General features: G+C 35.8%; 3 protein-coding genes across 3 annotated transcripts; 2 read left to right on the top strand and 1 right to left on the bottom strand.

Moving 5' to 3' along the window:
- The first annotated feature begins 634 nt into the window (after window positions 1–634).
- Window positions 635–5629, top strand: LOC111798059 (cytochrome c oxidase subunit 6b-2). The gene is made up of 4 exons (XM_023681013.2): window positions 635–745; window positions 2254–2342; window positions 2465–2546; window positions 5355–5629. Exons 1-4 carry the CDS (start codon window positions 737–739, stop codon window positions 5406–5408), a joined length of 234 nt encoding a protein of 77 aa, XP_023536781.1. The 5' UTR covers window positions 635–736; the 3' UTR covers window positions 5409–5629.
- A 2835-nt stretch (window positions 5630–8464) lies between these two features.
- Window positions 8465–10731, top strand: LOC111799038 (tetraspanin-8). The gene is made up of 2 exons (XM_023682423.2): window positions 8465–9007; window positions 10272–10731. Exons 1-2 carry the CDS (start codon window positions 8501–8503, stop codon window positions 10575–10577), a joined length of 813 nt encoding a protein of 270 aa, XP_023538191.2. The 5' UTR covers window positions 8465–8500; the 3' UTR covers window positions 10578–10731.
- A 6062-nt stretch (window positions 10732–16793) lies between these two features.
- On the bottom strand, window positions 16794–19343 carry LOC111798162 (WAT1-related protein At4g30420). Its single transcript, XM_023681160.2, has 5 exons — window positions 19048–19343; window positions 18840–18956; window positions 18231–18636; window positions 18006–18157; window positions 16794–17183 (listed from the first exon to the last, which is right to left on the bottom strand). Exons 1-5 carry the CDS (start codon window positions 19293–19295, stop codon window positions 16979–16981), a joined length of 1128 nt encoding a protein of 375 aa, XP_023536928.2. The 5' UTR covers window positions 19296–19343; the 3' UTR covers window positions 16794–16978.
- Between the last annotated feature and the right edge of the window lie 8156 nt (window positions 19344–27499).

Here is a 27499-nt window from a genome sequence, read left to right as displayed (position 1 = left end):
AAATCAAAAAAATCTTATCATCAATATATGAACAAAAATGGTCTATTGGCACCTCGTATATTTTGAAATCTGGTACTAACGAGAGTTGTGTTCATCTAACATGGTATTATAATCATGTCCTAAGCCTAGTCGTGCCAGTAGATTGGTAAATCCTCAAATGTCGAACAAAGAACTCCAAAAGAAAAGGAGTCGAGACTCCTCGAAGGCATAGTAAAAAATGACTAAGACTCTAAAAGAAAAATGAGTCGAGCCTCGATTAAGGGGATACGTACTTTGTTCGAGGGAGGTGTTGGATGATGAAAGTCCCACATCGGCTAATTTAGGGAATGATCATGGGTTTATAATCAAAGCTCAAAGTGGAGATGTACTAATTTAGGGAATGATGATGGGTTTATAATCCTCAAAGTGGAGATGTACGTATGCTCAAAGGAGAGTCAGAATTTTTTTTTAAAGAAATTTTTAATTTCCATCCGGTTGCATTTTTTTTTTAACTTTTTAAAAATTTAGAGATATTTAAAAAAAAAACTAAATATTTTTATTAATTAAATTAATGGGCTGAATTTGGATGGCCCAACAAAGGCCCATATAGATTTGGCCCATCTACGAGTTCTTATAGGATTTCTTATTATTCACCACGAGCACTTTTTATTGGTTCAACTTTAACTGCGTCTTCATCCACGTTATTACAGAGTCTTCCGTTTGATCTCCATTTCTTGGAGCTTGAATCTGATCAGTCATGGCCGAGGTAAGCTTCGTTTCGCCTTCTTATGTTTTTAGTTTCAAGAAAAATCTATGGCAGTGAATCAATTTTTTCTTTTTTCATTTCATATTCTGTATTTATCATTTCCTTTTTCCAATCATTAACGGCCTCGATTTGGGTGCAATAATCGTTTTCTGTATACGGAGTATGTTTCTGTAATGCTTGTTTTGTTCTCTGTTTTTTTTTTTTTTTTTTTTTTTTGTTTATCTATTTTTTCGGTTTGGATTGTACGCATGATCTGGATTAAGTTTAGAGGAATAGTGTTTCTGCTTTATTCCTTTTTCAATGCATTCTACAAACCAGCTTCACCGTTCATAATTTCCAACGTAGTTGTAGGATTGAAATTTCTTTAGACTTTAGATGAGGGATTGTGTTCCGCGTGCGACGAGCCATGGAATTCTTCAACGCTTGTTGGATGTATTGATCGGAGTCTTAACCTTCGATCTGTTACCTTTAGGTTAATTTTGGGCATAATAAGATGCTGGAAGCTGCAAAAATGTAAGGAAAATAATGGCTATTTTAATTTGAATGACAAACATTGGTTATGAAATGAATGAAACAACAGGAAAACAGAGGCGAGGAATGTTTTTTCTGTTGATGTCGCTGATAAAGTAGTGAATTGAAGTTTGAGAAGGAATTTTTTTTGTTTACAAACGAAGAGACTAGAATCCCCTTTTTTGAATTTTCCCATCATTACCAAAATTAAGATTCACATCATGAATACTGACATATTCCGAGAAAATAAGGATTCTACTAAAATGTTTTTGATTGAAGATTATTGACATATTGTGAAAATATATATATATATATATATATATATATATATATATATATATATATATATATATATATCTGAGAAGAGGAGATTCAACACTGTATATCGTGTCAAATACAAATTCTTTGACCCTTTCCTAAGTAAACTTCACACTATGGCATATAGAATTGATGCTTTCATAAATATCTTTTTATTAGAATAGTAGAAGATAAGACATGGGATGGATGAAACATCATCTCCATTCACATCTGAGAAGGATAGTAAACAGAAATCCCAATAAGCAATAAGAGATGAAAGATCAGAATCACATCAAACTGTGTCAATTTAGCACAATTTTATGCATGAAATAAATGTTTATAGTAAAAAAAAAACTGACATTGGGAACATATTGTAGATAATATTTCTTGCTGTTGTCAATAATTGAAGATTGTAACCTAGGGATGTCAGTTTGCATCTTGTTGTATGCCAGAGTTGAGGTGTAGGACACAAGATAATTAGTAAAATGTTGCAATGTTGGAAAGATTTTATCAAGGAAAATGATTACAAACTACTCATATCTGATTGGATGAAACTTTAATGATGTGTATCTTTTTGTCTTACTGGCAAACAGATCTATTGAGTATTTATAAGGCAAGCGGTAATCCTTCAAGAAGATGATGCTCTTCAATGTCTATTCTATATTTTTATTAGTTCTATGTCTTCTTGTTTGTCATCCCAGATTGAGCTGAAAACAGCACCTGCTGACTTCCGATTCCCTACTACAAATCAAACCAGGCACTGTTTCACTCGTTACATTGAGTTCCACAGGTGCATGTTTCTTACAACTCGGGATGAGAGTTAAAATGGAAAAAATGAAAGGGTGTACAACTCTATAGTCTTCTCTGTTCTGATCGTTAGTTTTCCCCTTAAATGTGCAAAACTTTCTACAGGTGCCTGACAGCAAAGGGTGAGGAATCTGGTGAATGTGAGAGATTTGCAAAGTATTATCGTGCCCTTTGCCCTGGTGAATGGGTGAGTTCTTTGTTGCACTTGGTGTTCTTAAAGTAATTATAATTGTCTGATCCTATTTTTCCTTTTCAAATTGATGATGTTCTGCTAACATTTATGTGCATGGCCATAAGAACTCATTTTTTCCTTTTTTTTCAATATTAGCATTGCTCAAGTTTGTTACGCTCTTAGATTAGATTCTATGTTCCAATCAGAAAATATTCTCTGATCCAGGGGAAGTCTTCTTTTGATTTCTTTGCGTCCTGTGGCATCAGATTAAATGTTTATAATATAATCAGCCACTGAAGTTATTTTCGCTTTGAAATTCGTTTATCTTTTACATGCATATGATTTTTAATTCTATAATCTACAGTACATTTATGATTTATCTTTGAGCTCTAGATCTCTCATATTCTTTTAATAATGTTTGAAATGTTATATTATTAACCAATTCCGAAGTTAGGATTGATAATTTTCCTCACGTATGAGGCATAAACTTTATTAACTATTAATGAGTCTTGGGTCTTAACTATTAGTCTTGAAATTGGGAGAATATTAAATGTAGGGACTAACAAAATATTATTTTAAACCTTTATGAACAAGAGCATTCCTAAGAAGCTCCCTTGTGAAAAGGAAAATGGAGCTCTCTCTAGGTGACGTTTCCTCTTCTGCACTCACGTGTAGTTTCTTATGTAACATAGGTTCTAGATGGTTGATCAGTATAATCAATATAGGAAAATGTTTACATCTACAGTGTATGCTTGTAGGATCTAAAGTTAGAAATTCAGATTGGATTTCAAGTTGGACTTTAAAGGAAGTTTTGCCCAGAGGAAGTGGGAAGAAATAAATTTGATTTTCTGCCGAGCGAGTTGAAAATCTTTGTGAGATCCCACATTGATTGGAGAGATAAACGAGTGTCAACGAGGACACTAGGTCCCAAATGGGGTGGATTTTAAGATCCCACATCAGTTGGGGAGGACAACGGAGCATTCTTTATGAGGGTGTGGAAACCTCTAACAGACGTGTTTTAAAAACCTTGAGGGGAAACCCGAAAGGTAAAGTCCAAAGAGGGCAATATCTGCTAGCGGTGGGCTTGGGCTGTTACAATCTTGGAATGGTTGGACGACTATATCATACTGCTGAAGTCCTAGAGCTATCATATTGTTGAGTGTCTGATGAGCCGTAAAGTTTACGTAGAAATTATGAAGGACATATCCATGTTGTGGTTACAGAAAGAGATAAATACCCAAGGAAAACATAATGAAATGTCATGATTGGCAAGACGTGGAAAAATGGGAATTTATGTGGAAATCTTTTGCTTGGATGAACTGTAATTTCTTAAAAACAGTTTGAGAGTGAAAGCAACATTGGTGGTTGATAGAAATGTGATTAGGGTAGAAGTTAGAAATATTTAGTAGGGTATTAAGAGTGTATTAGGCATCAGCATCGAACCTGGTTATAAATATAGGGAGTGAGAGGAGATGGAGATGGGCAATAGTTTAGTTGGTTCGGGCTTGAGTGGGTGAGCTCAAAGAGGGGATGGTCCAAATATCTTGAATTATTTGGGAGTTAATTGTAGTTCTTTTATCTTTTGTCTTTCAATATCATTTCAGTTCTTAGGTTTCTATCAGTTTAGGCACTAACATATATAAATTTTAGTGGGAGTTGAAAGATTAAACTTGAAATTTTAGAAGTCTAGGGACAACCATAAAAAAAAAAAAAAAAAAAGAAAGAAAAAGGGACAGATTAGATATTTAGGAACCATCCAAACTTTTGTAGATGGGGTTATACTTTTTGTTATAGGTGTCACGTTTCACAATCGCACTTTTCTTGGCAGTCGATTGTGCGGCACTTACTTCTCAGCAGCAAATGAGTCAAACCAACCTATATTCGCGTTGCCTATGGCCAGACAACATATTCTCAAGCCTCTCACCTTGATTTGAGAAGAAGGTTTTAGAAAACGGGGGCGGGGAGATTTTGAAAGAGAGTTTGAAGAGTTTGAGCAAAATTGAGAGAAATTGAAAGCAATGTTATATGGCATACAACAACATAAGTAGCATATAACTTTTTCGGGTAGGGAGAATTTGACAACTAGTTGCATCCCCCCTATAGTACATTTTGAGGTGATTCAGGTGTGACAGACCTAGACGTGATTTTGCCAAATGGTCATACAAAATCAGGGGAGGAGTTAGACAACTAGTCACACCCCCAATAGGGTGATTCAGGGTCTAGCTGGTCTAGACATGATTTCGCCGAATGGTCATACAAAATCAGGGAAGGAGTTAGACAACTAGTCACACCCCCAATAGGGCGATTTAGGTCTAGCTGACCTAGACATGATTTCGCCAAATGGTCATACAACCAAAAAAATATAATAGTAAGGCAATACAACATAAAATAAGTTAAAAGGGTTTGACATGACATGGTATGCAGCCATGGGCAACACTCCTTGGACGAGCATGACCTTGACACCATGCTCATGCATATCTGCACCATAATTCTATGACTTATGGAGTGTCTATCAGCCATGGTTACTCCATAAGAAATGAGAATATCATCTGTAGTTCTTTTAGATCATACAAATACAGTTACTATTATTACTATTATAATTATTATAGTTGTTGTTTATACAATAAATCCTTCTCGTTTTAGCATTTTATTACCTTGCTTCTACTATAAATTGTATAAATCAATTCAGAAAAGTACAAAAATTGATTATGAACAGCTTATTGGTATGCTTAATTGGGAAGTCCTGCTCAAATGGGATGAAACCTAATAAACGAGTTTCTTCCATTCATTACATGCATGTGAATAACCGCATCTTTTCTGCAGGTCGAAAAATGGAACGAGCAAAGAGAGAACGGCACATTCCCCGGCCCTCTTTGAAGGAATGTTGTTCATCACCTGGAAAGCACAGATTGTGAATTTATGTTTGTTCCAAAGTTCTATGAAGAAACTTTCCGAGTTCCATAATTTTTCCTCGCATCTCAAAAAATAATAAAGGATAGCATTTTTCTTTCAAGTCTTCTTGAGTAGTTATAACTCTCAATTGTTGATTGTGGACAAGGGTGAATTGATCCAATGCATTATTCTCATCATTTGACTTCCGTTCTTCATCCCATCTAACTCTGCACCATTTTATTGTTGGTTTCTGAAAATGGTTCTTTTAATTTTAGTTTAGAACAGATGAAAGCAACCATGATTTCGCTCTAAACTGGACAGAGTTCGTTAGATGGGGCGACAAATGAAGGCCCAAAAGATGTTGATTCATTGCATATCTTATTGTGGCAGCATCACTTAGTTGACCAAATCCTTAGCTTGCATAACCAGGTACTGTATGGCTGCTTTACCTATTAATAATTGTTATTATAGAAAATGGCTTTTGGTGGAATTTGAACAAATGTGAATTGCGATCAATTTATTTGGTCTTGATATTCCTGCCTTGAAATTAGGTGTAACAGCCCATGCCTGCTCACCGGTATGTGCTTGGGCTGTTACATTAGGAGTTACCTAACGAATTTCCATGTTGGTTGGGATTTGAAAGGGAGTCAAAATTTTCTATTTGAAACAGAGTCACTATATCAACATCTACTTACTTGGTTGCTTAAATATTCCTAGAGTTGGCCCAATCTATTCCTCAAAATTTGATTCAGTCCTATGTCGACCCACGAGCATAATATACTATTTAATTCATCTAATGCTATCAACTAAATGGATTTTTAGCTTAAAAAAAATAACTTAAATTGACTAGTTTTGAGACGACTGAGGGACAAATGGCACGTGTGCTGTGTCATGGTCGTACTTTTTCAACCATGCAGCGTCATGATCTTGACATGCTCACGACCAGTCTTAAGGAGAATTCAAACTCAAGGTATATTTTTCGCTCAGTTTTGTGGCTCCGGTGGACCTTAGGTGAGATTTTTTGGATTCCTAGGGTAATTAGGTGGCTTAATGTGGTCTTTTGGCTCCAGGTTATTCTGTTTTGACTCCTCGAGTCTTTCTTAGTCTGGAAGCACTAGGGTCTAGACCCTTTGATTGTCGCTCATGATTCTAAGGTGCTTAGTCTACTAGAGGCATCTTGACCTAGGTCATTATTTAGCCAACCTAATTCTAACGTCCTAGCTTTGTGCAGATAAACAAGCTCCACAAAGAGAACACATAGTTGAACACATGGAGCTAACACATACTGTATCATGCACACTCATAAGTAAAACAGCTTAGCTCAATGGGGAAATAGCATCCATCAATCACTCAAAGCAAAGCAAGCAAAGCACATATCACAATAGCTCATTGACCAACTCAACAACATTGACAATTTCTTACATCATGCATAACATGCTCAACCACACTGACCAACTCGTACTTGTCATGCATATTCTCTTTCTAGCTTAGCATAATACATAAAACATGTTTATCGAAAATCTCAACCTAAGGGCATAACGGTAATTTTATCATAACATACATACTATACATAATCATCCAAAAACGCCCTTCTGAAGTCCTTTAACATGTCTTTTCTAACCACCTAAAGTAAGGAATCCACATGTCTTTTCTAACCACCTAAAGTAAGGAATCCGCGCATGCTAGCACATCCTTACCGATCCTTACAATTATTACTTGCCTAAAGTTATAATGGTTACTCACTTGGATGACGTGCGCCTTCTCGAACTAGATTCTTTATGTGTTAGGAGTTCCAAAATTCATAAAATCTCTCTCTCACGTTGTCACTTGCGCATTCGACTCTTCCATCAAAATTTTTAGATTTCCAAAACCAGTTTTCGATTTGTTTTTTCATAACTTTCTCGCACAACTCAAATTAACTTAGTTGCTTAAATAAAATGGTAGACTTTTAACCCATCTTTGGTAAGATATTTTTCTTAGAACTTTTAGTCAAACACAACAAAAAAATAATTGAGTAAGATTGTCAACAGCTAAAACTTACAAAAAATTTTTTAGATTCTTGACGTTTATCGGAATATGCCACTTTCCCATTCGAATCAACTCCGACTCCATTCATAAAACTTGTGTAAAATCTCTTCAATATCAATTTAGTCTTAAAAAAAAATCAAGTTGTTACAAGTAAATTACCTAAAAAGATATATCCATGAGCATTTGAAGATTAATGTGTTTATCCTTCTCTTCAAAACAAACATTTCATTTTTTAGATTCATTTGAAGATTAATGAGTTTAGACTCAGCTCCTTGCTTCACGGTAGCAGATTCATCGGTTGAACACCCAATCGAATTTGACAAAAACCACCTGATAACTACAGGAAAAATACCCACGAAGCTCTAGTAAAAAAAGGAAGGCTTACAAAGTTGCGTAGTTGAGCAATCAATATGATATATTTACTCACATTCAGATAAAGGGGGAAAGGGTTTCGCCTAACGTACTCCTCACAATCGTTCTGTATGATGTACAAACTCATGACAATTAGGTCCAAATGACTAAATTTCTCCCCATACGTAACTCGGGTTTTGCATTACCAATAACAAATTTTTAACCCAACGTGTATATTGAATAGCGTTAATATTAATATGGTATGATTTTTGTCATTGAAATTGAAAATAAACTATAACCCTTAACAAAACTCGTCTGGCCTCTATTTATATAATAAAAATAAATTACAAAGATATGAAAATAGTAATAAATGAAAAGAGGGGGAAAAGATATTTGCCTATAATAAAATATCAAATATATATATATATATATATTAAATATCTTTTAACAATTCTAACAAAATGCCATTTAAAATATGAAGCTTATTAGTTAAGGAATTAAATAACTTTAATTTTAAAGTGGAGAGAGAGAAGGTCAAACCTTCCTTAAAAGCCCCGAAAAAAAAAAAAAAAACACAATTATTGACACGTGGGACTCATTCACAGCGAGTATCCAAATTCCGAAGCGCGTGAGAAGCTGTCATTATATACTCGCTGAAATTCAGTCGAATCAACACTCAGAAACACCTCTTCTGGAGAATGCCTGGAATAAGCAACAGGCTGGTCGGAGTCCTGAATTTCATCACCTTCTTACTCTCAATCCCAATTCTGTTGGTCGGCATTTGGCTGAGCACACAAGCCACCACCGAATGCGCCAAGTACTTAGACAAACCCGTAATCATAATCGGCGTTTTTCTGATGTTCATATCACTCGCCGGCGTTTGCGGCGCGTGGTGTAGAATCTCTTGGCTTCTATGGCTATACCTTTTGGTCATGTTTGTTCTTATTGTTGTGCTCTTGGCTTTCACTATCTTTGCTTTTGTGGTCACCAATAAGGGCGCCGGCGAGGCCTTGTCGCACCGGGGGTATAAGGAGTATAGGCTTGGGGATTACTCTGATTGGCTGCAGAATAGGGTGAGTTCTAAGGACAATTGGAGCACAATTAAGAGCTGCTTGATTGATGCCAACATTTGCAACACATTTTCTAAGAAGTATTCTATGGATAATGATGAACAGTTCTATAAGGAGAGCTTGTCTTCCATTCAGGTAACAATGCTATTCAATTTGAGTTTTTGAGCAAGTGGGAATTTGGTTAATGTTAGAAAGATGCGTTTAAAACATGCTATTGTAGATTTTTTATAGCGTTTTTTTGTACGTCGTGATACTCTATGTTGTTCAAAGTTTGAGACTTTATATAGTTTTTTTTTTTTTTTTTTTTTTTTTTTTTTTTTTTTTTTTTATAGCTATAATAGATGAGTGTATGTTGCTATGATAACGTTTTATAATGTTTTTCGTATGTTTGTGTGACAGTCCATGTTATTAAAAGTCTGAGATTTTGTTTTTTTTATAGCGGTAATGGATGCTATAATAGAGTAGGAAACTATAGCTTATATATGTTGCTATGAAAATATTTTATAGCGTTTTTCGTATGTCGTGACAACCCAGGTTATTAAAAGGTTGAGACTTTGTTTTTTTATAGATATAATGGATGCTATAATAGAGTAGGAAACTATAGCTTATATATGTTACTATGAAAACATTTTATAGCGTTTTATTTATTTTTGTTTAATATTTGATTGTGTCGTTTTAAAGATGTTATCAAACACGTAAGTCTATGACAGTGTTTGATGAAGTTTATGTTTTAGGAAGGAATTTAAATGCTTATTTCTAGATAGAAATTATTTACTCGACCTTAGCGACCTAAAAATCTAGGGTCATTAGTTGCTTGAATTTCTCTTCTGTTTGAGCTTGAATCTTAGGTTTAAATCTTGATTTTGGGTGATCATCTCTCGTGTTGATCTCGAGTCAGCTAGACTAACCCTTCACGGGTTAGGGTCAGCTAGACCAACCCTTCGCAAGTTAACATTTTTTTTTATGGTCAGCTAAACCAACTCTTCGCGGGTTAACATTTTTTTAATGGGTCAGCTAGACCAACCCTTCGTGGGTTCATTTTTTTAATGGGTCAGCTCGACCGACCCTTCGCAGGTTGACATTTTTTTATTAGGTTAACTAGACCCACACTGTGAGATACCACATCAGTTGGGGGAGGAGAACAAATATTCTTTATAAGAGTGTGAAATCTTCTTTTTACCATACTTGTTTTAGAAACCAAGGTTAAAAGGGAAAACTCAAAGAGAACACTATCGGCTAGCGATGGGCTTAGGCTGTAACTAACCGAAAAATAGGGTTACAACCCAACCTAAACTTATTTTTAAGATTATTATGATGATTACGAATATTTAACGTTTATAATCAATATTAGTGTTCCTTACATACATCACCTTCTAATTTTGTTTCTTCTAACGTGCAGTCTGGTTGTTGTAAACCTTCAAACGACTGCGATTTCAAGTATGTGAGCCCAATTGTGTGGGACAAGAACAACGCTACAACCTCGCCCAACCCCGACTGTAAATTATGGGGAAATGAGCCCGACGTTCTGTGCTTCAACTGCCTGGCCTGCAAGGCTGGCTTGCTCGATAATATCAAGACAAACTGGAAGAAGGTTGCCTTAGTCAACATCGTATTCTTTGTCTTCCTCATCATCGTCTACTCGGTCGGTTGCTGTGCTTTTCGAAACAATAGAGAATACAATGCCTATCATCGACAAAGGAAGTGATCTCTAGTCAAATCGATAGTTCTGTATATTGTTTTTATTCGGGCAGTAATTTTTTGTTTGACTTTTTGAGTGTTCTATTCTCATTTTGTTTGACTTTTTGAGTCAGTTGTCATTTAAATTTGAGTTTTTAGAAATTATGTTAAAAGTTATGTTATCTCTTTGCTTATACCAAAAAGAAATTAAAATTAATATTTTTTTGTAAAAGTGTATACAAAATATGGAGAAAAATTGTCTCCCGAAACTTAATCCACCCAAATTCATGGTGAAGAATCTCTAGATCATGACAAAAATAAATGAAAATTTAAAAAAAGATGAAAATTGAAAGAGGAGACAGAGATGGAAATGGAAAAGAGTTATTCACCCTTACCCGGTGAGTGAATATACTAAAAAAATACAACCGTGAATATCCTAAAAAAATACAACCAAAGTTGATTGCAAAAGATCGCACGATTTTCATTTTTTCCCCACCATTTGGGCGTCGTTTGTGACTGTTTCTTGTTGTTCGATCGTCGTGATTGATCATATGTATGCATGTGTTCTCCCTCGAATTCGATTTTAGTTGTGGTTTTCTAAAGTTGGGTTCATATGGTTTTGGTTCCTCTTCAACTTTGTTTTCACTATTGTTGTTCGTCATCCTTAGATCCATTATAACTAATGGGTAACGATGTTGCAAGAGGTAACGTGTGTGGTATTGGAGATCATCGTCGTTGCTAGAAAATGTGCAAACAAGGGAGGAGCGGTAGTAGGTTGAAAAAGTGATCCAACCTTAATTTAGTCGGGTGGCTTGCGATTTGGTTGGACCTATTTAATTAGATCGAACAGATCAATCAATTTAGTTGAACCAGTTTAGTACCGTCACCCTTTTCTCTCTTTTTTTTTTCTTTTTTTGTCTCGATATAATTTTCAAGGTCACTTTATTTAAACTAAGAGTATTGTGGATTAAGTCAAGTTAGAGTATCTTGGGATCTCAAACTCAAAGACTTCTTAGCAAAAAAAACAAAAAGTTGGGTCATTCACATGTTAAATCGCGTGGATAAATAGATGTTAAATTACGTAAAATTAGTATTTAAGAAAATTATTCATCTATTTTTCATACGGAAGAAATTCACCAGAAACATATGTTTCCAATTCTGTAATTGGTAAGTCCCAAAATGATAAATTTATTGAATCTACTAAAAAAAAAGTCACTTTCACTCAGGTAAATGAAAGAACAATATCTCACAGGCATGAGTTCATAACTCACTCATGGTTAAGATCGAGCTAGATAGGATCATCCTGTGAAATATTAATCTTCTCAAAAGAGATTCAATACTTTGTAGTCAAATCCTCTACGAACTCATTATATACGATACTCCCACTCATATGTTTACACATAATAATTTGGATCAAATTATTTATTACCATTACAAATTGGGTCGTAATACTCTTATCAAGATAAGACACCCAACATTATCTATATAATAACCCAAAAATTAGAAAGAAATAAAAAGGAATAGAAATTGTCCCATATTGGTTAAGTTGAGAAGTTGGGAGTTGGTCTCCCCGGTAAAAGGAGGTCCCTTACAACGGTTTTAAGTCATTCGAAGAATACACTTTCTGACGATTCAAGGCCGGTATTTTGGTTGATCCGGCTTGGGTTTGATATGTTTGGATTCTTTTCTTCTTGTTTCAACTCTTCGGAAGCGTTTAAGGTTCGTATGACTACCTTCTAGCTAGTTTAAATTTTAGAGTCAAATTTAAAGTATTTATGCATAATTAGGTTTAGCTAGTTTAAATTATCACGAGTAAGTTTAAATTATTTTACTCAAAATTATGCTTACCTAGCTTAAATTATTTTATGCAAAACTATGAGCAAATTCTTCAAATTTATGATTGTTCGACTTCTTAGGTAAAATAAATTTCAGAGAGCAACGTTAAGCTAGAATTAAGGAGTCGTAGTAGCTTCGACCTAGGCCAACCAAATAAGTGGCCTTACTATCGTCTCGGTTCGAAGACTTTTATGCATAACGATACGTGCGCAGTAACCCTTACACGTGTCATCTATACTTTATATTATATGATGATGTGACTATAATATATTACGATATATAATGATGTGACTATTATATGATGATGTTATACGACGATGTTACAAGGTGGTGATGATGATGGTGTATGATAACATGACGATGTAAGATGTATGATGATGATAAGACTTAATATGACATTACTCCATATTAAAATGATGTGCATGTATTAAATGTGTAACGGTAGGGGTTTCAAAAAGGCGGAAAAAAAAAAAAACATGCCTTGCCAGCCAGGGCGTATTAGTGCGTATTAAACCCTAGGTACCTTGGTAGCCGTCTTTTCCTTTTTGAGGGACTGTCATACCTGTGAGGGAGGAGCTGAAGGGTTTAAGTGAGGGATCGAAAACGTCGCGAGATTTCAGATTGGGTTCAATAACGCCGCGAGCTTTAGGTAGGAGCAGGCGCTAGTGTACGTCGGGCAAGGAGGAACAGACGCGCCACCGGAGATGGACGAACGACGACGCTTCCACAGGTGACAGCAGCCAAGCCCGCGATTAGGGCTATTGAGGCATTCGGGCGAGGAAGATGAAGCGGCGGGCGCGGGTCGACCCTCGGCATTCCGCGGTTCGTCTCGACTGGCATGTAGCCCACACCTCGCAGGCCGCGCTCAGACACCACCATTGGGCCTCGTTCCTTTTCGGCCCAAACCAGAGGTGCGCCCAGAAACCCTGCGCCGTTAGGGTTCTTCACAGCCCGTCGGTTTCGGCTCCACCGGCGGCTCGACTGTGCGGCTTGGCGGCGCGCTCGACAGCTTGGCTCGGCGGCTCGACATCCGAATAGTATACCGATTTCTAGGTTTTTGACCCTTCTGGAGCTATTCCCACCCTTGTTTCAGCCATCTGAGGTCAGTATAACTCCATTGTGATAAAATTGATTGTGATAGGGACATACCTTGGTAGTTAGGCATAAGAGCTAGTTGTGAAAGGGCTCTAAGTGTATCATGTTATCTGGAGGTAGTTGGGGGCCGGAGTTAGCATTTTGGGTGACTTCGGCCAAGGCCAAGGAGGTAAGTAACCTTACTGTTGGTGTTAGTTATGTATGTATGTTGGTGCGTGCCCTGTGGCCCTTGCATGCACCATATGTTGTTGCTGTATGCTAGGTTAGATGTTTCTTGCAGTGAAATGCTATGCATACTATGTTTATGTATGTGATTCTTGCAGTGAATTGCTATGTATGCCATGTTTATGAATATGATGTTGTGACACGGTTTGTTACCCCGTATGTATGATGAGCTTGGTTGACATGTCATGATTTGTAATGAGAACCCCGCATGCCATGAATGAGATGACTAGTATGCTATGATGTACTTGCTCAATGTGGACCCGGTTATGTTATGTAATGCAGCGAGGGGATGAAATGTGGTATGTATAATGTCATGGAGGTAAACATTAAGAACCTCATGCACGCTATGGTTATGTACCTGGGGCACTCCCCCGTTATGCTACTGATGGTATGGATGCGTATATTCGATATCGTGTTCGCCACGATATCATGCAGGCCCTCCTTTGACCGTGGCGTCCGGTATTGTATGTCATACATACCCGACCAAGCCAGGCCCAGGGAGTTCGCTTGCGAGCTCGCCTGGTGGGCCCACAGTCACACACGTGGGCCATGTGTGGGAAATTACCATGCATCCACCCCCGCCCGGACAAAGCAAGGGCCTAAGGCCATGGGAAGGAATGGAAGACAGACCCCTCTCTCAGCTTCGTTCTTCTAACACTTTGCGACATGTATGGTTATTATGTACGATATGTATGGTTATTATGTGCGACAGGTTATGGCTGTTATGTGCGACAGGTTATGGCTGTTATGTGCGACATGCATGGGTATTATGTGCGACATGTATGTGTGTTGTGTGCATCATGTATGTGTATCGTGTGCGACATGTAGGTGTATTGTGTGTGACTGCTTGTGTCCGGATGTATGAATATCTTAACCCCAACAGTGGGGCGACTTACTGGGTATTTTATATAATACTCAAGCCACGTGCTACCCATATTTTCAAGTAAGGGCAAGGCTCCCATGTATGGCTGACGGTAGTTGATGCGAAGGGCCATGGAAATCTTGAGGAGAGTCTGTAGTGTCGTAGGCGCCTTGTTGGATTCATAGTTTTGCGGTTGTTTCCTCTAGTTCTCCGTTGATTACTTCTAGGCTAGGTTGTCGTTATTGTTTTCCTAGGTATGAACTGCTTATATTGATGAATGCATTATCGTTATTGAGACTGTCTCACGTGAACTCTTGTCCTGTTGATTAGACGAGTATAAGGTAACGTCGCTAATTAGGGTATAGAAAATTAGGGGCGTTACAAAATGTCATGATGCATTATCACGATGATTTTTCTAAGACACAACTCTTGTTAATGTTAATGATGATGAACATATGAAGGCCAAGGCATGCATGTTACTTAGAGTAATATGTGAACGGTATATACGGTTGTGCCATAAAGATGATTTAAAGATGAAAATTATATAGACCTTAGGCATTTTGTGTGTACATATACATCGGGTTACTTCCCCATTGATGATGATGAGTACGGACGCGTACACTATGATGATGATCATCATGTCTCGCATAACACTCAGGGGTTTGCTGACCTCCAGATATCGCTATGGACAACTAGCTCAACTATGATGGGTCCAAAGGGGTGCGAACCACCTAGGGATTCATGCTCACACGTGTAGGTCGTGTGTAAGGAAGTATTACATATCCAATTTTGTCCAAGCTGGAGGCCACCTCTATAATGATTTTAACGATAGGTCCCTAGATCATGAGTTGCATGTTTTTGCATTCCCTGACCCCAATAGTGGGGTCAATTACTGATTATTTCTTAAAATACTCAAGTGCTACTTCTCAGGTAAAGGCAAAGTACCCATGTACGGCTGACGACGACATTGCAAGTAGAGACATATGTGCATAAGATTGTGATATTTTATTTTGTTAAGACTTAGATTAATATAGAATGTTTTTACTTTTAATGTTTTATTTAGTATTTTTGTTTTGTTGTTTTAAAGACGTTTTCTAACATGTGAAGCTTTAAATGTTTATGTTTGCATAAGAGAGTATAATGATGGTAGACTTTCGATCCGTAGAAATCCAAACTCCTAATCTTGAATCATTAAATTATCCATATATTATATACCTTTACATAGATATTATAAATTACAAATAGAAGTAATCAAATAATAAACTCAGTAATTTCAAGGTTTTCCAATGGATATATTCTTTTCCGTTCCCAACAATTCTCCCTTTGCACAAAGGTTTTATAGTCTATGATATGAACAAAGACATCAATCATGTAATATAAACTTCAAAAAAGATGTGAAAAAAATATTGTCAAAATTATTAAAAGATGTTTCAATTTAATCACATCGAACAAGAATGAAGTTTCATTATTTTAAATTTTGGGTGGATCATAATTTAGAATTTAGAGTCATGATCGACTTTTTATTTGCTCTTTTGGACTGCATTTAAGAATTTTCATTTTGAGACTATATAAAGACATGTATGTTAACTTTGTAAATAAACTTGAAAAATGTAGTAAAAGAAGCGTTTGTGCTTTCCTTTAGCGAATGACTAAGTTTCTTTGCAATTCTATGTAGTTTAGTTTGCATGTAAGAATCATTCAAGCTCGACATGATTAATCTTACTTGTGGAGTGATTTGAATCTCAAACAAGTGTTCTTGTCTTGAGATATTCGATAACAAGTTAATTCGAATCTTACTCCTCTTGTAGTGATTCCTTACCTGTCTCCCTTCAATTATTATTTATTCCATTTCTCTAGAGCATATCATCGTCCAAACATAGCATAACTACAAATCTCCACATGTCTAAGTCATTAAACTCTCACAATCACCTTTTTTACCTGACACCCAAGCATTATACCAACTCGACCTAATCGGGCCATGACTCATCATTGGGAACAACAAATATATACATATCTTCATAATGACATGATATTGTCTACTTCAGACATAAATCCGCATATCTTTTCTGTTAGTTTCACTCGAAAAATTTCATACCAATAAAGATGTCACCTCTCAATTATATACACATAATATTTGGTTTTTAGCGAACATGTTTCGGTACACGACATTCAAAAAGTTATTCTTTATTATTGTATTCTATTGGTTTAATTCTAACAAACTTGAAGAAGAGAAGAACAAAAGAGAAAAGTAAGTTTTAACTTAAATTAAAGCTTACAACTCTCCAAAATGAACACAAAAGGAAACAAAAAAGGTACAAGAATTAAAAAATAAAAAACATCCTACACATTGGTTTCCTTTTTTGAACAAGTGGATCATAAATGCAACGTGAGGGTATTGAATCCCTTTGTGTCTAGTTGTCAATATGATCTGTACATCCCTTCAATAGAGGTTCTTCCATATCAATTTTGTAACTGTTCTTGTCCACTGAATTTGATTCACAATCCTCTTGTTTTTCAATTCTACTCCTTTCTTTGTCTTCTTCTTTCACACCTTCATTGGCTTTTCCCCAAAGAAATACGTACAATCCGATAATTACCACCACGCCCCCCAACAAGCTGAAATTTACGAACCGAAAAGAAAATTAGAAGATCATCCAATGTAAAATGTAGTATCAGTTAATTCTTATACTATTGTTTTACTCATATGTGACATAAACCCAACAAAAAAAACTTTTTTTTTTCTTAATGAAATTGAACACAAGCTCTCATGATTTGTATCCCTCGTTTATTGTGAGAGTCCGACGTTGGTTGGGAGGAGAACTAGAAACCTTTCCCTAGGAAAGACGTTTTTAAGCCTTAAGGGAAAACCCAAAAGGGAAACAGGACAGAATTTGCTAGCGGTGGGCCTAGGGCGTTAAAAATGGTATCAGAGGAGGCTGTTCTCTGACGGGTGTAGACACGAGACGGTGTGCCAGTGAGGACGCTAGACCCCAAAGGGGCTGGATTGTGAGAGTCCCACATTTGTTGGGGAGGAGATCGCAACACCCTTCAAAAGGGGTGGAAATATTCCCCTTTCCCAGGAATCCCAAAGAGAACATTATCTACTAAACAACGGACTATGTGCCAGCGAGGAGGCTGTTCCCCAAATGGGGTTAGACATGAGACGGTGTGCTAGTAAGGACGTTGGACCCCAAAGAGTATGGATTTAGCGGGGTCCCATATCAATGGAAGAAAGAAAAGAGTGACCTCAAAGGGGATGGATTGTGATAGTCCCACATTAGTTGGGGAGGAGAACGAAACCCCTTTATAAGGGCGTGTAAACCTTCCCCTATGCATTTTAAAGCCTTGAGAGAAAACCCAAAAAGAAAAGCGGGGAACCCATTTATTTCAAAAAAAACGCAATTATGATCTTAAATGCGAAACAATTCATAATTTTACCTTCCACTGTAAATCTCCTCATGAAGAAATATAGCTGCCAAAACAGTAGTAATAATGGTGCAAAACGGGATGAACACGGCAGAGAACACAGGTCCCCTCTTTGAAATACCCCAAGCTTGAAGATAGTAAGCAACTCCTGACCCAAAAATCCCCTAATAACCAAACACAATTAGATCTCAAAATCACCTCTCAAATTGGTAAACTGTAAAAAAAAAAATTACTTACCGAGAACAGGTAACAAACAAGTTCAGTATTTGAATGAATCTTCCACGTTTCTACATTGGCTCCCTCTACCCATAATGTGAAACCCACTGATTGTATGAGTGAAAAAAAACAAGTCCATGCTGATAAAGATAGCTTGTCAGGATAGCTTTCCATTGCCGGCACCTGCAATATCAACCAAATTGACCAACAGACACAGCTCCCAAGCAGACTCAGTGACCCCAACAACCAAGCCTCATGGCTCCCACTTTCCACATCAAATATTGCAGATTTCACTCCAAACCCTTGTGTGGCATTCAGCAGCTTTGGTCCCCTTAGAAAGGCCATGAACATAGCCCCTCCCATACAAACCACTGTCCCTCCAATCTTAGCCATGCTCCTCAAATTTTTCATCTTCACACTCTCCATACTGCAAATTTTAAGAATCGTTCGTTCCACGTTAGCTAATTTAGAAAATAATCATGGGTTTATAAGTAAAAAACACATCTCCATTGGTACGAGTCTTTTTTGGGAAAACCCAAAACAAAACTCTGAGAGCTTAAGCTCAAAGTGGACAATATCATACCATCGTGGAGATTCGTGATTCTTAACATAATTCTACAATTAACTCACCCGACCATCGCGGCTATGAGAAACGTCATTGCGGGAATTAGATTCTCCATCGCGGTAGCCAACGACGAGCTAGCTAAGAAAAGCCCCTCGTAGAAAAAATTGAGATTGATCGTCGTCCTGTTCAAGTCCGGAGCTAGAGGTCAATTGCAAGATCAAGAATTAAATCAAGAAAATTAGTGATTTGTGAAGAGAGTATTGTAAAGGGTACCCAGCAAGAGCAGCAAGGAAGATGAGATAAAAGCTCTTGAAATCCAATGAAAGCTTCATGGATTTAGACCTGGAGAAGTAAGCAACAGGTGCTATGGAGAGAGTGGCAAAGGCCTGCCTGTACACGATGAACACTCTAGGACTCATGCCCTCCAACAGGGCAGCCCGGGAGATGAGTGTGACAATGGCGTAAATTGCTTGGAGCCCCAACATGGCTATGGCTGGCAAGTACTCTTCAACCACACCCATCTTTCCCTCTCTGTTCTTTGTTCCTCTTCTCTTGTCTCCAATGGCTCTCAAACCCCTCTGTTTTATATCAGTTTGTGTTCACATGAGACAGAATTAAAAAACTAAAAAAAAAAAAAAAAGTAAGAGAGAGAGAGAGCATATATATTTGGGAACTTTTTGTTCGTAGGATAACTATAGCAGCTAAATTAATAAAAATAAACATAAATTTTCGTTGGGTGGGTCCTATTAGACGAACACGACTCTCCACAATACTATGATATTGTCCACTTTGAGCATAAGCTCTCATGGCTTTGCTTTGGGCTTCCCGATGTGGGCATCATCCAACACCTCCCCCTTGAACAAAGTGCGCCTCCCCTAAATCGAGGCTCGACTCCTTTGGAGTCTTAGTCATTTTTTACCGCCTTCGAGGAGGCTTGACCCCTTTTCTTTTGGAGTTCTTTGTTCGATATTTGAGGATTTACGATGACCCATTTTCTTTTGGAGTTCTTTGTTCGATATTTGAGGATTTACCATGGCCCCTTTTCTTTTGGAGTTCTTTGTTCGATATTTGAGAATTTACCAATCTATTGACATGACTAAGTTTAGGGCATGACTCTGATACTATGGTAGACAAACAAGACTCTCCACAATGGTATGATATTGTCCACTTTGAGCATAAGCTCTCGTGGCTTTGCTTTGGGCTTCCCCAAAAGGCTTCATTCCGATGGAATTAGTATTCCTCACTTATAAACCCATGATCATTCCCTAAACTAGCCGAGGTGGGACTTTCATCATCCAACAGCTCCCACATTGGTTAATTTAGCGAATGATCCATAGTTTATAACTAAAGGAATACATCTTCATTGATATGAAGTCTTTTGGGGAAGCTATCATAAAATCACTAGAGCAGTTCAGGTAAGTTTGAACGTGTTTTTACTAATTTAGCCCTAGTTTGATGGTTTTAAAAAAGTTTTGTGGTTTGTTTGTATTTTAAGCTTTAAACATGAAAAAGGAGAGAATATTTTGTAACTTTGTTATAAAAACTAAAAAAAAATTAATAATATTTTAATTTTGGTATTTAATTTTAAATATTTTTAAAATAATGAAATATTAAGGCAAACATTCTATCAAAGTATATTTATTATTTTCAATTAATACACAGATTAATTATGGAGTAATTTTTTTAAAAAAATGGTAAATATTAAGAAAAATTACTGGTTGGTGGAGATATAAATGAAGATGATTCATCCCACGTTCATTGACAGCTGTAATGTGAATTTGTTGAAGCGAAATAAATAAATAAATAAAATATATAAAAGATGATATTTACGGAATTCGCTGAATCGAAGAGATTTAGTAAAAGTCAAACTCAATAATTGGAGGGCCCAAACGAGAAATTGGTTTTTTTAAGGGTGATTTGGTAATTTTGCCACTTTCTTTTTTCATTTTTCTTAATTATTACTCATTTATTTATTTTTAAAAAAACAAATTTTATTTTAAAATTTAAGTATCAAACATTAACCGTTTATAACACATCACTAATATCTGTTACCGACATAAGGAAATAGACGCAAGGAAACATATATCCAACCTTGAGCCTAAAAAACTGATATCAAATGATATGGAATCAATCCAACGAAAAATTTTGGAACGGATTATTTTGATGATTAAGATCAAGAGTAAAAAAAACTCGTGATTCGAATCACTCTATAAGAGGTTTGATTAATACCACTTGAATGACTATGTGATGTAAGTTTTAAACACAAGAATTTACGGACTAAAAATTTAGCAAAAATGTGATATAAAACAATAACATGAATAAAATAAAATTTATAATAACCTATGGTTAAAAGGTGGTAGCTTTGATGATCATCAATACCATAATGACCCGTAACTAATTGTAACTTATAATTTAAAGACAATTATCTAAAACTTAAAAAATACAATAAAATCTTTTAAAATCTAAATCATATCGAGTCAGGATTCGATGCATTAATCCTTCTTTCGATGAGACAATCTCCGTTCTGTGTTAAGGCAAGCTTATAGTGAATTATCAATCAAAACGTACACTCCATCTCTGCCTATAGTCTCGTTCCTCTCCCTATCGGTCAAGAATCTTTACTGTTCTCTCCACTCACTGATTCATTATACGGTTCCTAAATCTACTTATTCACGGTTCCTATATACCATTTCTTACCTCAGACTCTTTTCCCGGTTTTATGGCTTGCGATGGGAATTTCTAACTTGACAAGGGTGAGTAGGATACGGTTGGGTTGGGTTGGATTGTAACCCTATTTCCGAGTTGGTCGGGTTGACTTAGCTAAAAAAATGTCAACTCACGGACCGAAATAAGTTTAACCTAACTCAACAATATAATTATGGGCTAAATTAATTGTAGTCAGCTACGCGGCAGACCTTTCTTCAATGCTCAACGCTCAAAGGGCCTACATGATCATTATTAAAGTTGTATGAATCCATTGATGAAAAATGTAGGCGTATGAAATAAAAAATAAAAAAATAAATAGAACGTGTTGGGTTTTAATAATAATTGTTGACGCAACACGATGCATACTAAAAAAATAATATAAAGTGTTGTGAAATAGGTGGCTTTAAGATCTTCTACGTTTCATCAATTCTAGAGCTTTAGATTTGTTGTATTTAATTTTATATATAACTCTATCTCTCCACCATTCTTAACTTGATTCATATTCATTTATTATATGTTATACTCAAATTGTATGATCCATCTTTTCATACCAAATCATTGAAATCGAACCTTATCGTAATGATGAGAGGAAAACGCTTAAAATTATTAAACGTCTTGAAATAGTATGATATTTATAAGATTTAGGAATCATGATAAATTATTAAAAACTACCCACGATCGTTTATATAAGGTTTTATATTAACATACCCACAACGTTGTTGACGAAGTAGTATGTAAAATGGGAAAACAAATGAATAGAGGCTACTAGAATCTAACATATGATTATGATATATTTCTACCTTTTAGCCTTGACGGTCTGAAATGTCCTCGTTCAGAGCCATTAAGTTCAAGTACTATTTGAAAAACAAAGACGGAGTAGCTAGCCTACTTGAATGGTCACAGTTAATTATAAAATTATGACAAAATTTGGTGGGACCTAAATATTACATTCCTAGCTTAAACAGTCTAGGTATGTCATTGATTAACCCCTACTATCAAATAGGACTCATATTGAACATATGGAGTACGGCCCTGTAATTGAACCAACTATAGTGATACAATATGAATCTTGTTAATCTAGAAAGTGTTGGATTGGTATGGCAACCCTAGAGGGGTGAATATGTTTTAAAAAAAAAATTATGGCAACTCTAAAGGAGTGAAAGAAAGCAAGATGGGTGCAACTACGTTAGCTCTGGTCCCATGGTCATCATTGCGAGTCGTCAACCATACAAAGGTATCTTACCTTTACTTAAAAAATAAGAGTAATACGTGGTTTGAATATATTAAGAAATAAAAATTAAGTGACCCCACTGTTGAAGTCAAGAAATGCATACACAATCTATCATGGAGGGACTTATCCTTTTATAAAAATATTTCATGGCTTTGAACTCTGCTTTTCAATCCCAGCTAAAGTTGGATGTGTAGTACTTCTCTGCACACGACATATAATATGTGCCGATGACCCACCAAATTGGTGTATACATACCCCTTGAGTTGCCCTTCAGCTAACGCACACTTACGCTGCCAGAGCCACAGAGGGAAAGGAGCCCACATGATATCATGGTGTACATACATTATGTAAGGTATGCGTTCATACTAATCATAACGAGGAAGTACCCTGATGCACATGACATACAAAAATCGATGAGGTCCCCATAGCTTTGAATCATTAGTATGCAGATTGTACCTTCATTCTTTCATAAACATTTTTATGAATATATATTTGGCATAACAACGTTTCATAGTCTTGAAACAATCATGCCAACATGGTGTGTATGGTGTCACACCTTACTATGAAGAGAGTAGGTTGTGACCATCACGTTGCAACATGTAAAGCGACGACTCTCAAGTGGTGCTCATCCGGCTACATGAGGACCTAGACGAGTGTCATGATGCGACCGAGTAAGAAGGTGCGTCATCCAACACACCATATAACGTGTGCATTGAAGAAGAAACAAAGCATAAGTAAGATATGGGCAATGAATAGACAAGAGTGTCAAAGATAGGCTTGTTGAAGGGTCGGGTAAGGCCTCAGGCCTTAACCTTGAAAGTCGGGGTTCTAGAGGGGATTTGGACATGTGTTCTGAAGTCAAGTCTGTCCATATGAAATATGAAAGCTCGCCAAATTTGGTGTCAATCAAACATCATACGAATGCTCCGCGTCACCGTATGTTCGTTCACCAAAATCATGTCTACACCCGCCACTTTAAAAATACCACAAAATGTACTATAGGGAAGGCATGGTGTCAGCTCTCCACCACCTCTGGGCCTTGTGGCCTAAGCGAGTTACCCTGTGGCACATGTGTGTGTCACAGTGAAGGCGAGTGTTTCGAGATGAGTGTCTCGGACAACTTCCTTTGAAATATGTTTTTCAAGGATAGTACTGGACAATATAGATGTGTCAGTATTGCGCCCTTAAACGTGTGTCGAAGGTTGGATTTTGCACCCTCTATCCAATACAGTATCCGTAAATAACATGACATGGGCATCGGAGGGCCAATGCCTTGATAAGAACCCTGATGGATGGATTTTCATAATGTCCCGATGTTATGAACAACAAGTGGACTCATTCTCGATGGCTTGACCGAGTAAGCTATGATAGCCAAAAAAATCTCATGACTTGGGATGGCGTCAAAACATGAGAATCATGTTAATTGGAAGTCAAGATGATGTTAGATGCAACGTTGCATTGAGAGACTTTGGCCTCGAGTAGAAGCAAGGTCGAGTTAAATGACTTGGCCTATTGTAGAGGCAAGTCGGTTGTGTCGTAGACGATTGAACATACACGCACAAGTGTCATGTGTGCCCGAACAAGTTCGAATTTTGCATGAGCGATGTTTGGTGAGTGAAGACACACCTAAGGTCGGACAAAGACACAAAGTGGAGCAAAAAATGAATATGGGGCTTGAATTTTCCTTATGGCTGGTCGTGAGCGCATTAAGATCACAATGTCGCACGGTTAAAAAAGTACGATCGTGATAGTTGGTATTAGAGTCACACCTTGTATACCTAGTCAGGCAAGAAAAAGAACCCTAAGAGTTTCAAAGTGGGCAAGACAGCTGTAGGTCAGAATTAGAATCAGTTGCGGGTTGAAGCCAAGACTCCCCTTAGTTTATTAGTGTCGTGTGTCGACACCTCAGTGTGAGATACCTACCCATCAAACCAGGAACCAAGCTTATTTGTCAAAGGCTTGGGGTTTCGATGTGGGCAAGAGGTGAAACAGAAGACATACCATATCGAGTGTCTTCTAAAGAACCATTCGCATTGGAGGAATATTGTCAATGGTTTCAAGTAGCCACTATCTCATGCCTAAGATGGGTGGTTTCACAAGAGTTTTCAAGACTAGCATCTTCTCTAGAAGGAGCATAGAGAAGTAAAACTGTAGGAAGACCAGAGAAGTGTAAGGGGCAACCTTGCCATATGAAGGTGGCCAGTGAAAAGTTGGCTGAAGTGTAGCATCAATACAAGATGTGTTATAAGCTTTCAAACATCACTTCTATATGGGTTGGTGCCACAACGAGTGTGGCCAGAGTGGCCAAAGTTTGGGTACTCACCCTGACCTAGACGAGAAAATGACGAAACTAGTTAATTTGTAAACCACGGTGAGATTGAAAGTAAATAATAATAATAATAATAATAATAAATAAATAAATAAATAAATGTAATTAAATGAAAAAAATCAATTATTAATTTTTTTTATAAATCCAATAATAATAAAATAAAAAGTATTAATAAAAATAAATGTGAGTAAGAAAAGAAAACTTTCAAATTTTAATTAAAATAATAATATAATACTATAATAATAATAATAATATTATTATTATTATTATTATTATTATTATTATTATTATTATGTGTGGGAGAGTGATGGCAAGGTGCGTTCAAAATTGAGTTTTTTTATAATATAATAATATAAATCTGCGTGTAATAGAAAATCAATTTTTTGTACTCTGCCACCTGTCAGAACGATAGAATGGTACGTATTTTCTTTTTAATTTCAAATTTTCATTTATTATATTATATTTATATTATAATTATATATATATATATATATATATATAATTTTCTTTTATTTTTTAAATAATAAAAAAACCGTAAATTTGTTATTCTTCGAAAGCTCCAAATGTCAGGATTTGGTTTATATTGTCAACCCAACATCGTCATATGTATTTTCTCTTAATTTGAGATAAATAGGTAAAAAAAAAAAAACGAAAAAAAAAAACTAAAGATCTTCTTTTTCACGATGACAAAGTAATCGTGTCACAGATCCAGATCCACCGAGATATTGTCTTCTTTGGGCTTTTCCTTTCGGGCTTCCCCTCAAGGCATTAAAACGCGTCTATTAGGGGAAGGTTTCCCCACAACCTTATAAATGGTGGTTTGTTCTCCTCCCAACCAATGTGGGACATCACACTTTCAGACATAACAATCCACATCATGCACATATCATATCATATCATACATCATAACAGTCACATAACATATTTCGAACATGTTTTTAACATATCATATCTTAACATATTATATTACAGACATATCAATTCATCAAACATATCGTACCATAATATATATTGTGTCATTCTCATATCATATCATGAGATATATATCATTCATGTATCGTATCTCAGTCATATCATTTCGTAAACACTTCATAATCATATTGTCTCATAATCCTAGTCATAATCGTATCGTTTCATGAACATATCTTAGTCAATCATTTCCCAAATGTATCATAGTCATATCGTTTCATGAACGTATCCTAATCCTACTCATATTGTTTCATGGATGTATCCTAACTATATCGTTTTATCAATATATCATAATCATATCATTCTCTATATCTAACCTAACCTTATCGCTTTATGAATATATCTTAGTCATGTTGTTACATTACGTTTATCACATTATTCTCGAATTCTATCTCAAACATATCATCAAACCATCATACTATACGAATTATCATCCATTCACATATCATAACATATATATATCATATCATAATTGTATCGTTTCATAAACTATTCACACATATCAAATATATGACACGAGCAAAACCACATGACACGTGTCAACACAAAACATTAAATTATAATCCTGCTAATAGTAAAGTCACTTAACTGATTTACGTTAGGCTGGTGTCGCCAATTTATAAAAATAGTTTAATCAATCCATATGTTTTTATAAATTGGTGACACCAACCTAACCTAAATCAGTTATGTTTTTATGAAGAAAATCCGTCATCTTTTTCTGTTATGTTTTTTTCTCTCTCTCGAGTACTGTTCATCATTTTGCAGTTGAAGGCGGTGTTGAGGACAGATAATTGAGGAGGAGTTGTGAGAGATTTGTGAGAGATTGACTGTTGAGATAAATTACCAATTTATTATTATTATTTACTGTTGTTACAAACGGTTATAAGTTAAAAGATAAATGAAAGATGGACTAAAAAAAGTTAATGGTAAAAGTTGGTGTAATAGTAATAATATAATAATAATAAACATAATAAAAATAAATATCAGTACGGAAAGAAAATTTTCAAAATTTTAATTTTTTTAATAAATAAAATAATAATAAAAATTTTGATTAAAATAACAATATAACAAATTAATGATAATAAAATAATGATATAAATAAATATGAGTAATGTAAGGAAATTTTTTTCTAAATTTTAATTAAATAATAATATAATAATAACAATTTAATAATATATGTTTGAGAGTAACGGTAACACGCTTCAAAATTGAATTTTTCAATAATATAATAATATAATTATGTGCCTTATAGAAAGTTCTTTCACACGTTTTTTTTATTTCAAATTTTTAAATATTATATTATATTATCGTGTTAATTTTTCACAGTATGACGTTATTTATTATAAGAAAAATCTAAGGTTATTAATGCAATTTTGAACCGTTTGTAATTGACATTACGAAAAGATCATGTTCAAGAAATGACCTAAATAGACTATAACATATGAATATGGTTGAGTATCTTAGCTTAATATTACTGGCGATATTCACTC

This window comes from Cucurbita pepo, chromosome 7 (genome assembly GCF_057944985.1).
Source record: "Cucurbita pepo subsp. pepo isolate OVF chromosome 7, ASM5794498v1, whole genome shotgun sequence".
Taxonomy (NCBI): Eukaryota; Viridiplantae; Streptophyta; class Magnoliopsida; order Cucurbitales; family Cucurbitaceae; genus Cucurbita; species Cucurbita pepo.
This window is presented reverse-complemented; position numbering and strand designations above follow the sequence as displayed.

Coding starts and splice junctions, on each gene's coding strand:
- LOC111798059 (XM_023681013.2), top strand. Junction 2,343..2,464: donor CGTTACATTGAGTTCCACAG/GTGCATGTTTCT, acceptor AACTTTCTACAG/GTGCCTGACAGCAAAGGGTG. Junction 2,547..5,354: donor CCCTTTGCCCTGGTGAATGG/GTGAGTTCTTTG, acceptor TCTTTTCTGCAG/GTCGAAAAATGGAACGAGCA.
- LOC111798162 (XM_023681160.2), bottom strand. CDS start 19,295: ATGGGTGTGGTTGAAGAGTACTTGCCAGCCATAGCCATGTTGGGGCTC. Junction 18,158..18,230: donor TTGTTTGTTACCTGTTCTCG/GTAAGTAATTTT, acceptor TTTGGTTATTAG/GGGATTTTTGGGTCAGGAGT. Junction 17,184..18,005: donor GAGGAGATTTACAGTGGAAG/GTAAAATTATGA, acceptor CGTAAATTTCAG/CTTGTTGGGGGGCGTGGTGG.
- LOC111799038 (XM_023682423.2), top strand. CDS start 8,501: ATGCCTGGAATAAGCAACAGGCTGGTCGGAGTCCTGAATTTCATCACC. Junction 9,008..10,271: donor AGAGCTTGTCTTCCATTCAG/GTAACAATGCTA, acceptor TCTAACGTGCAG/TCTGGTTGTTGTAAACCTTC.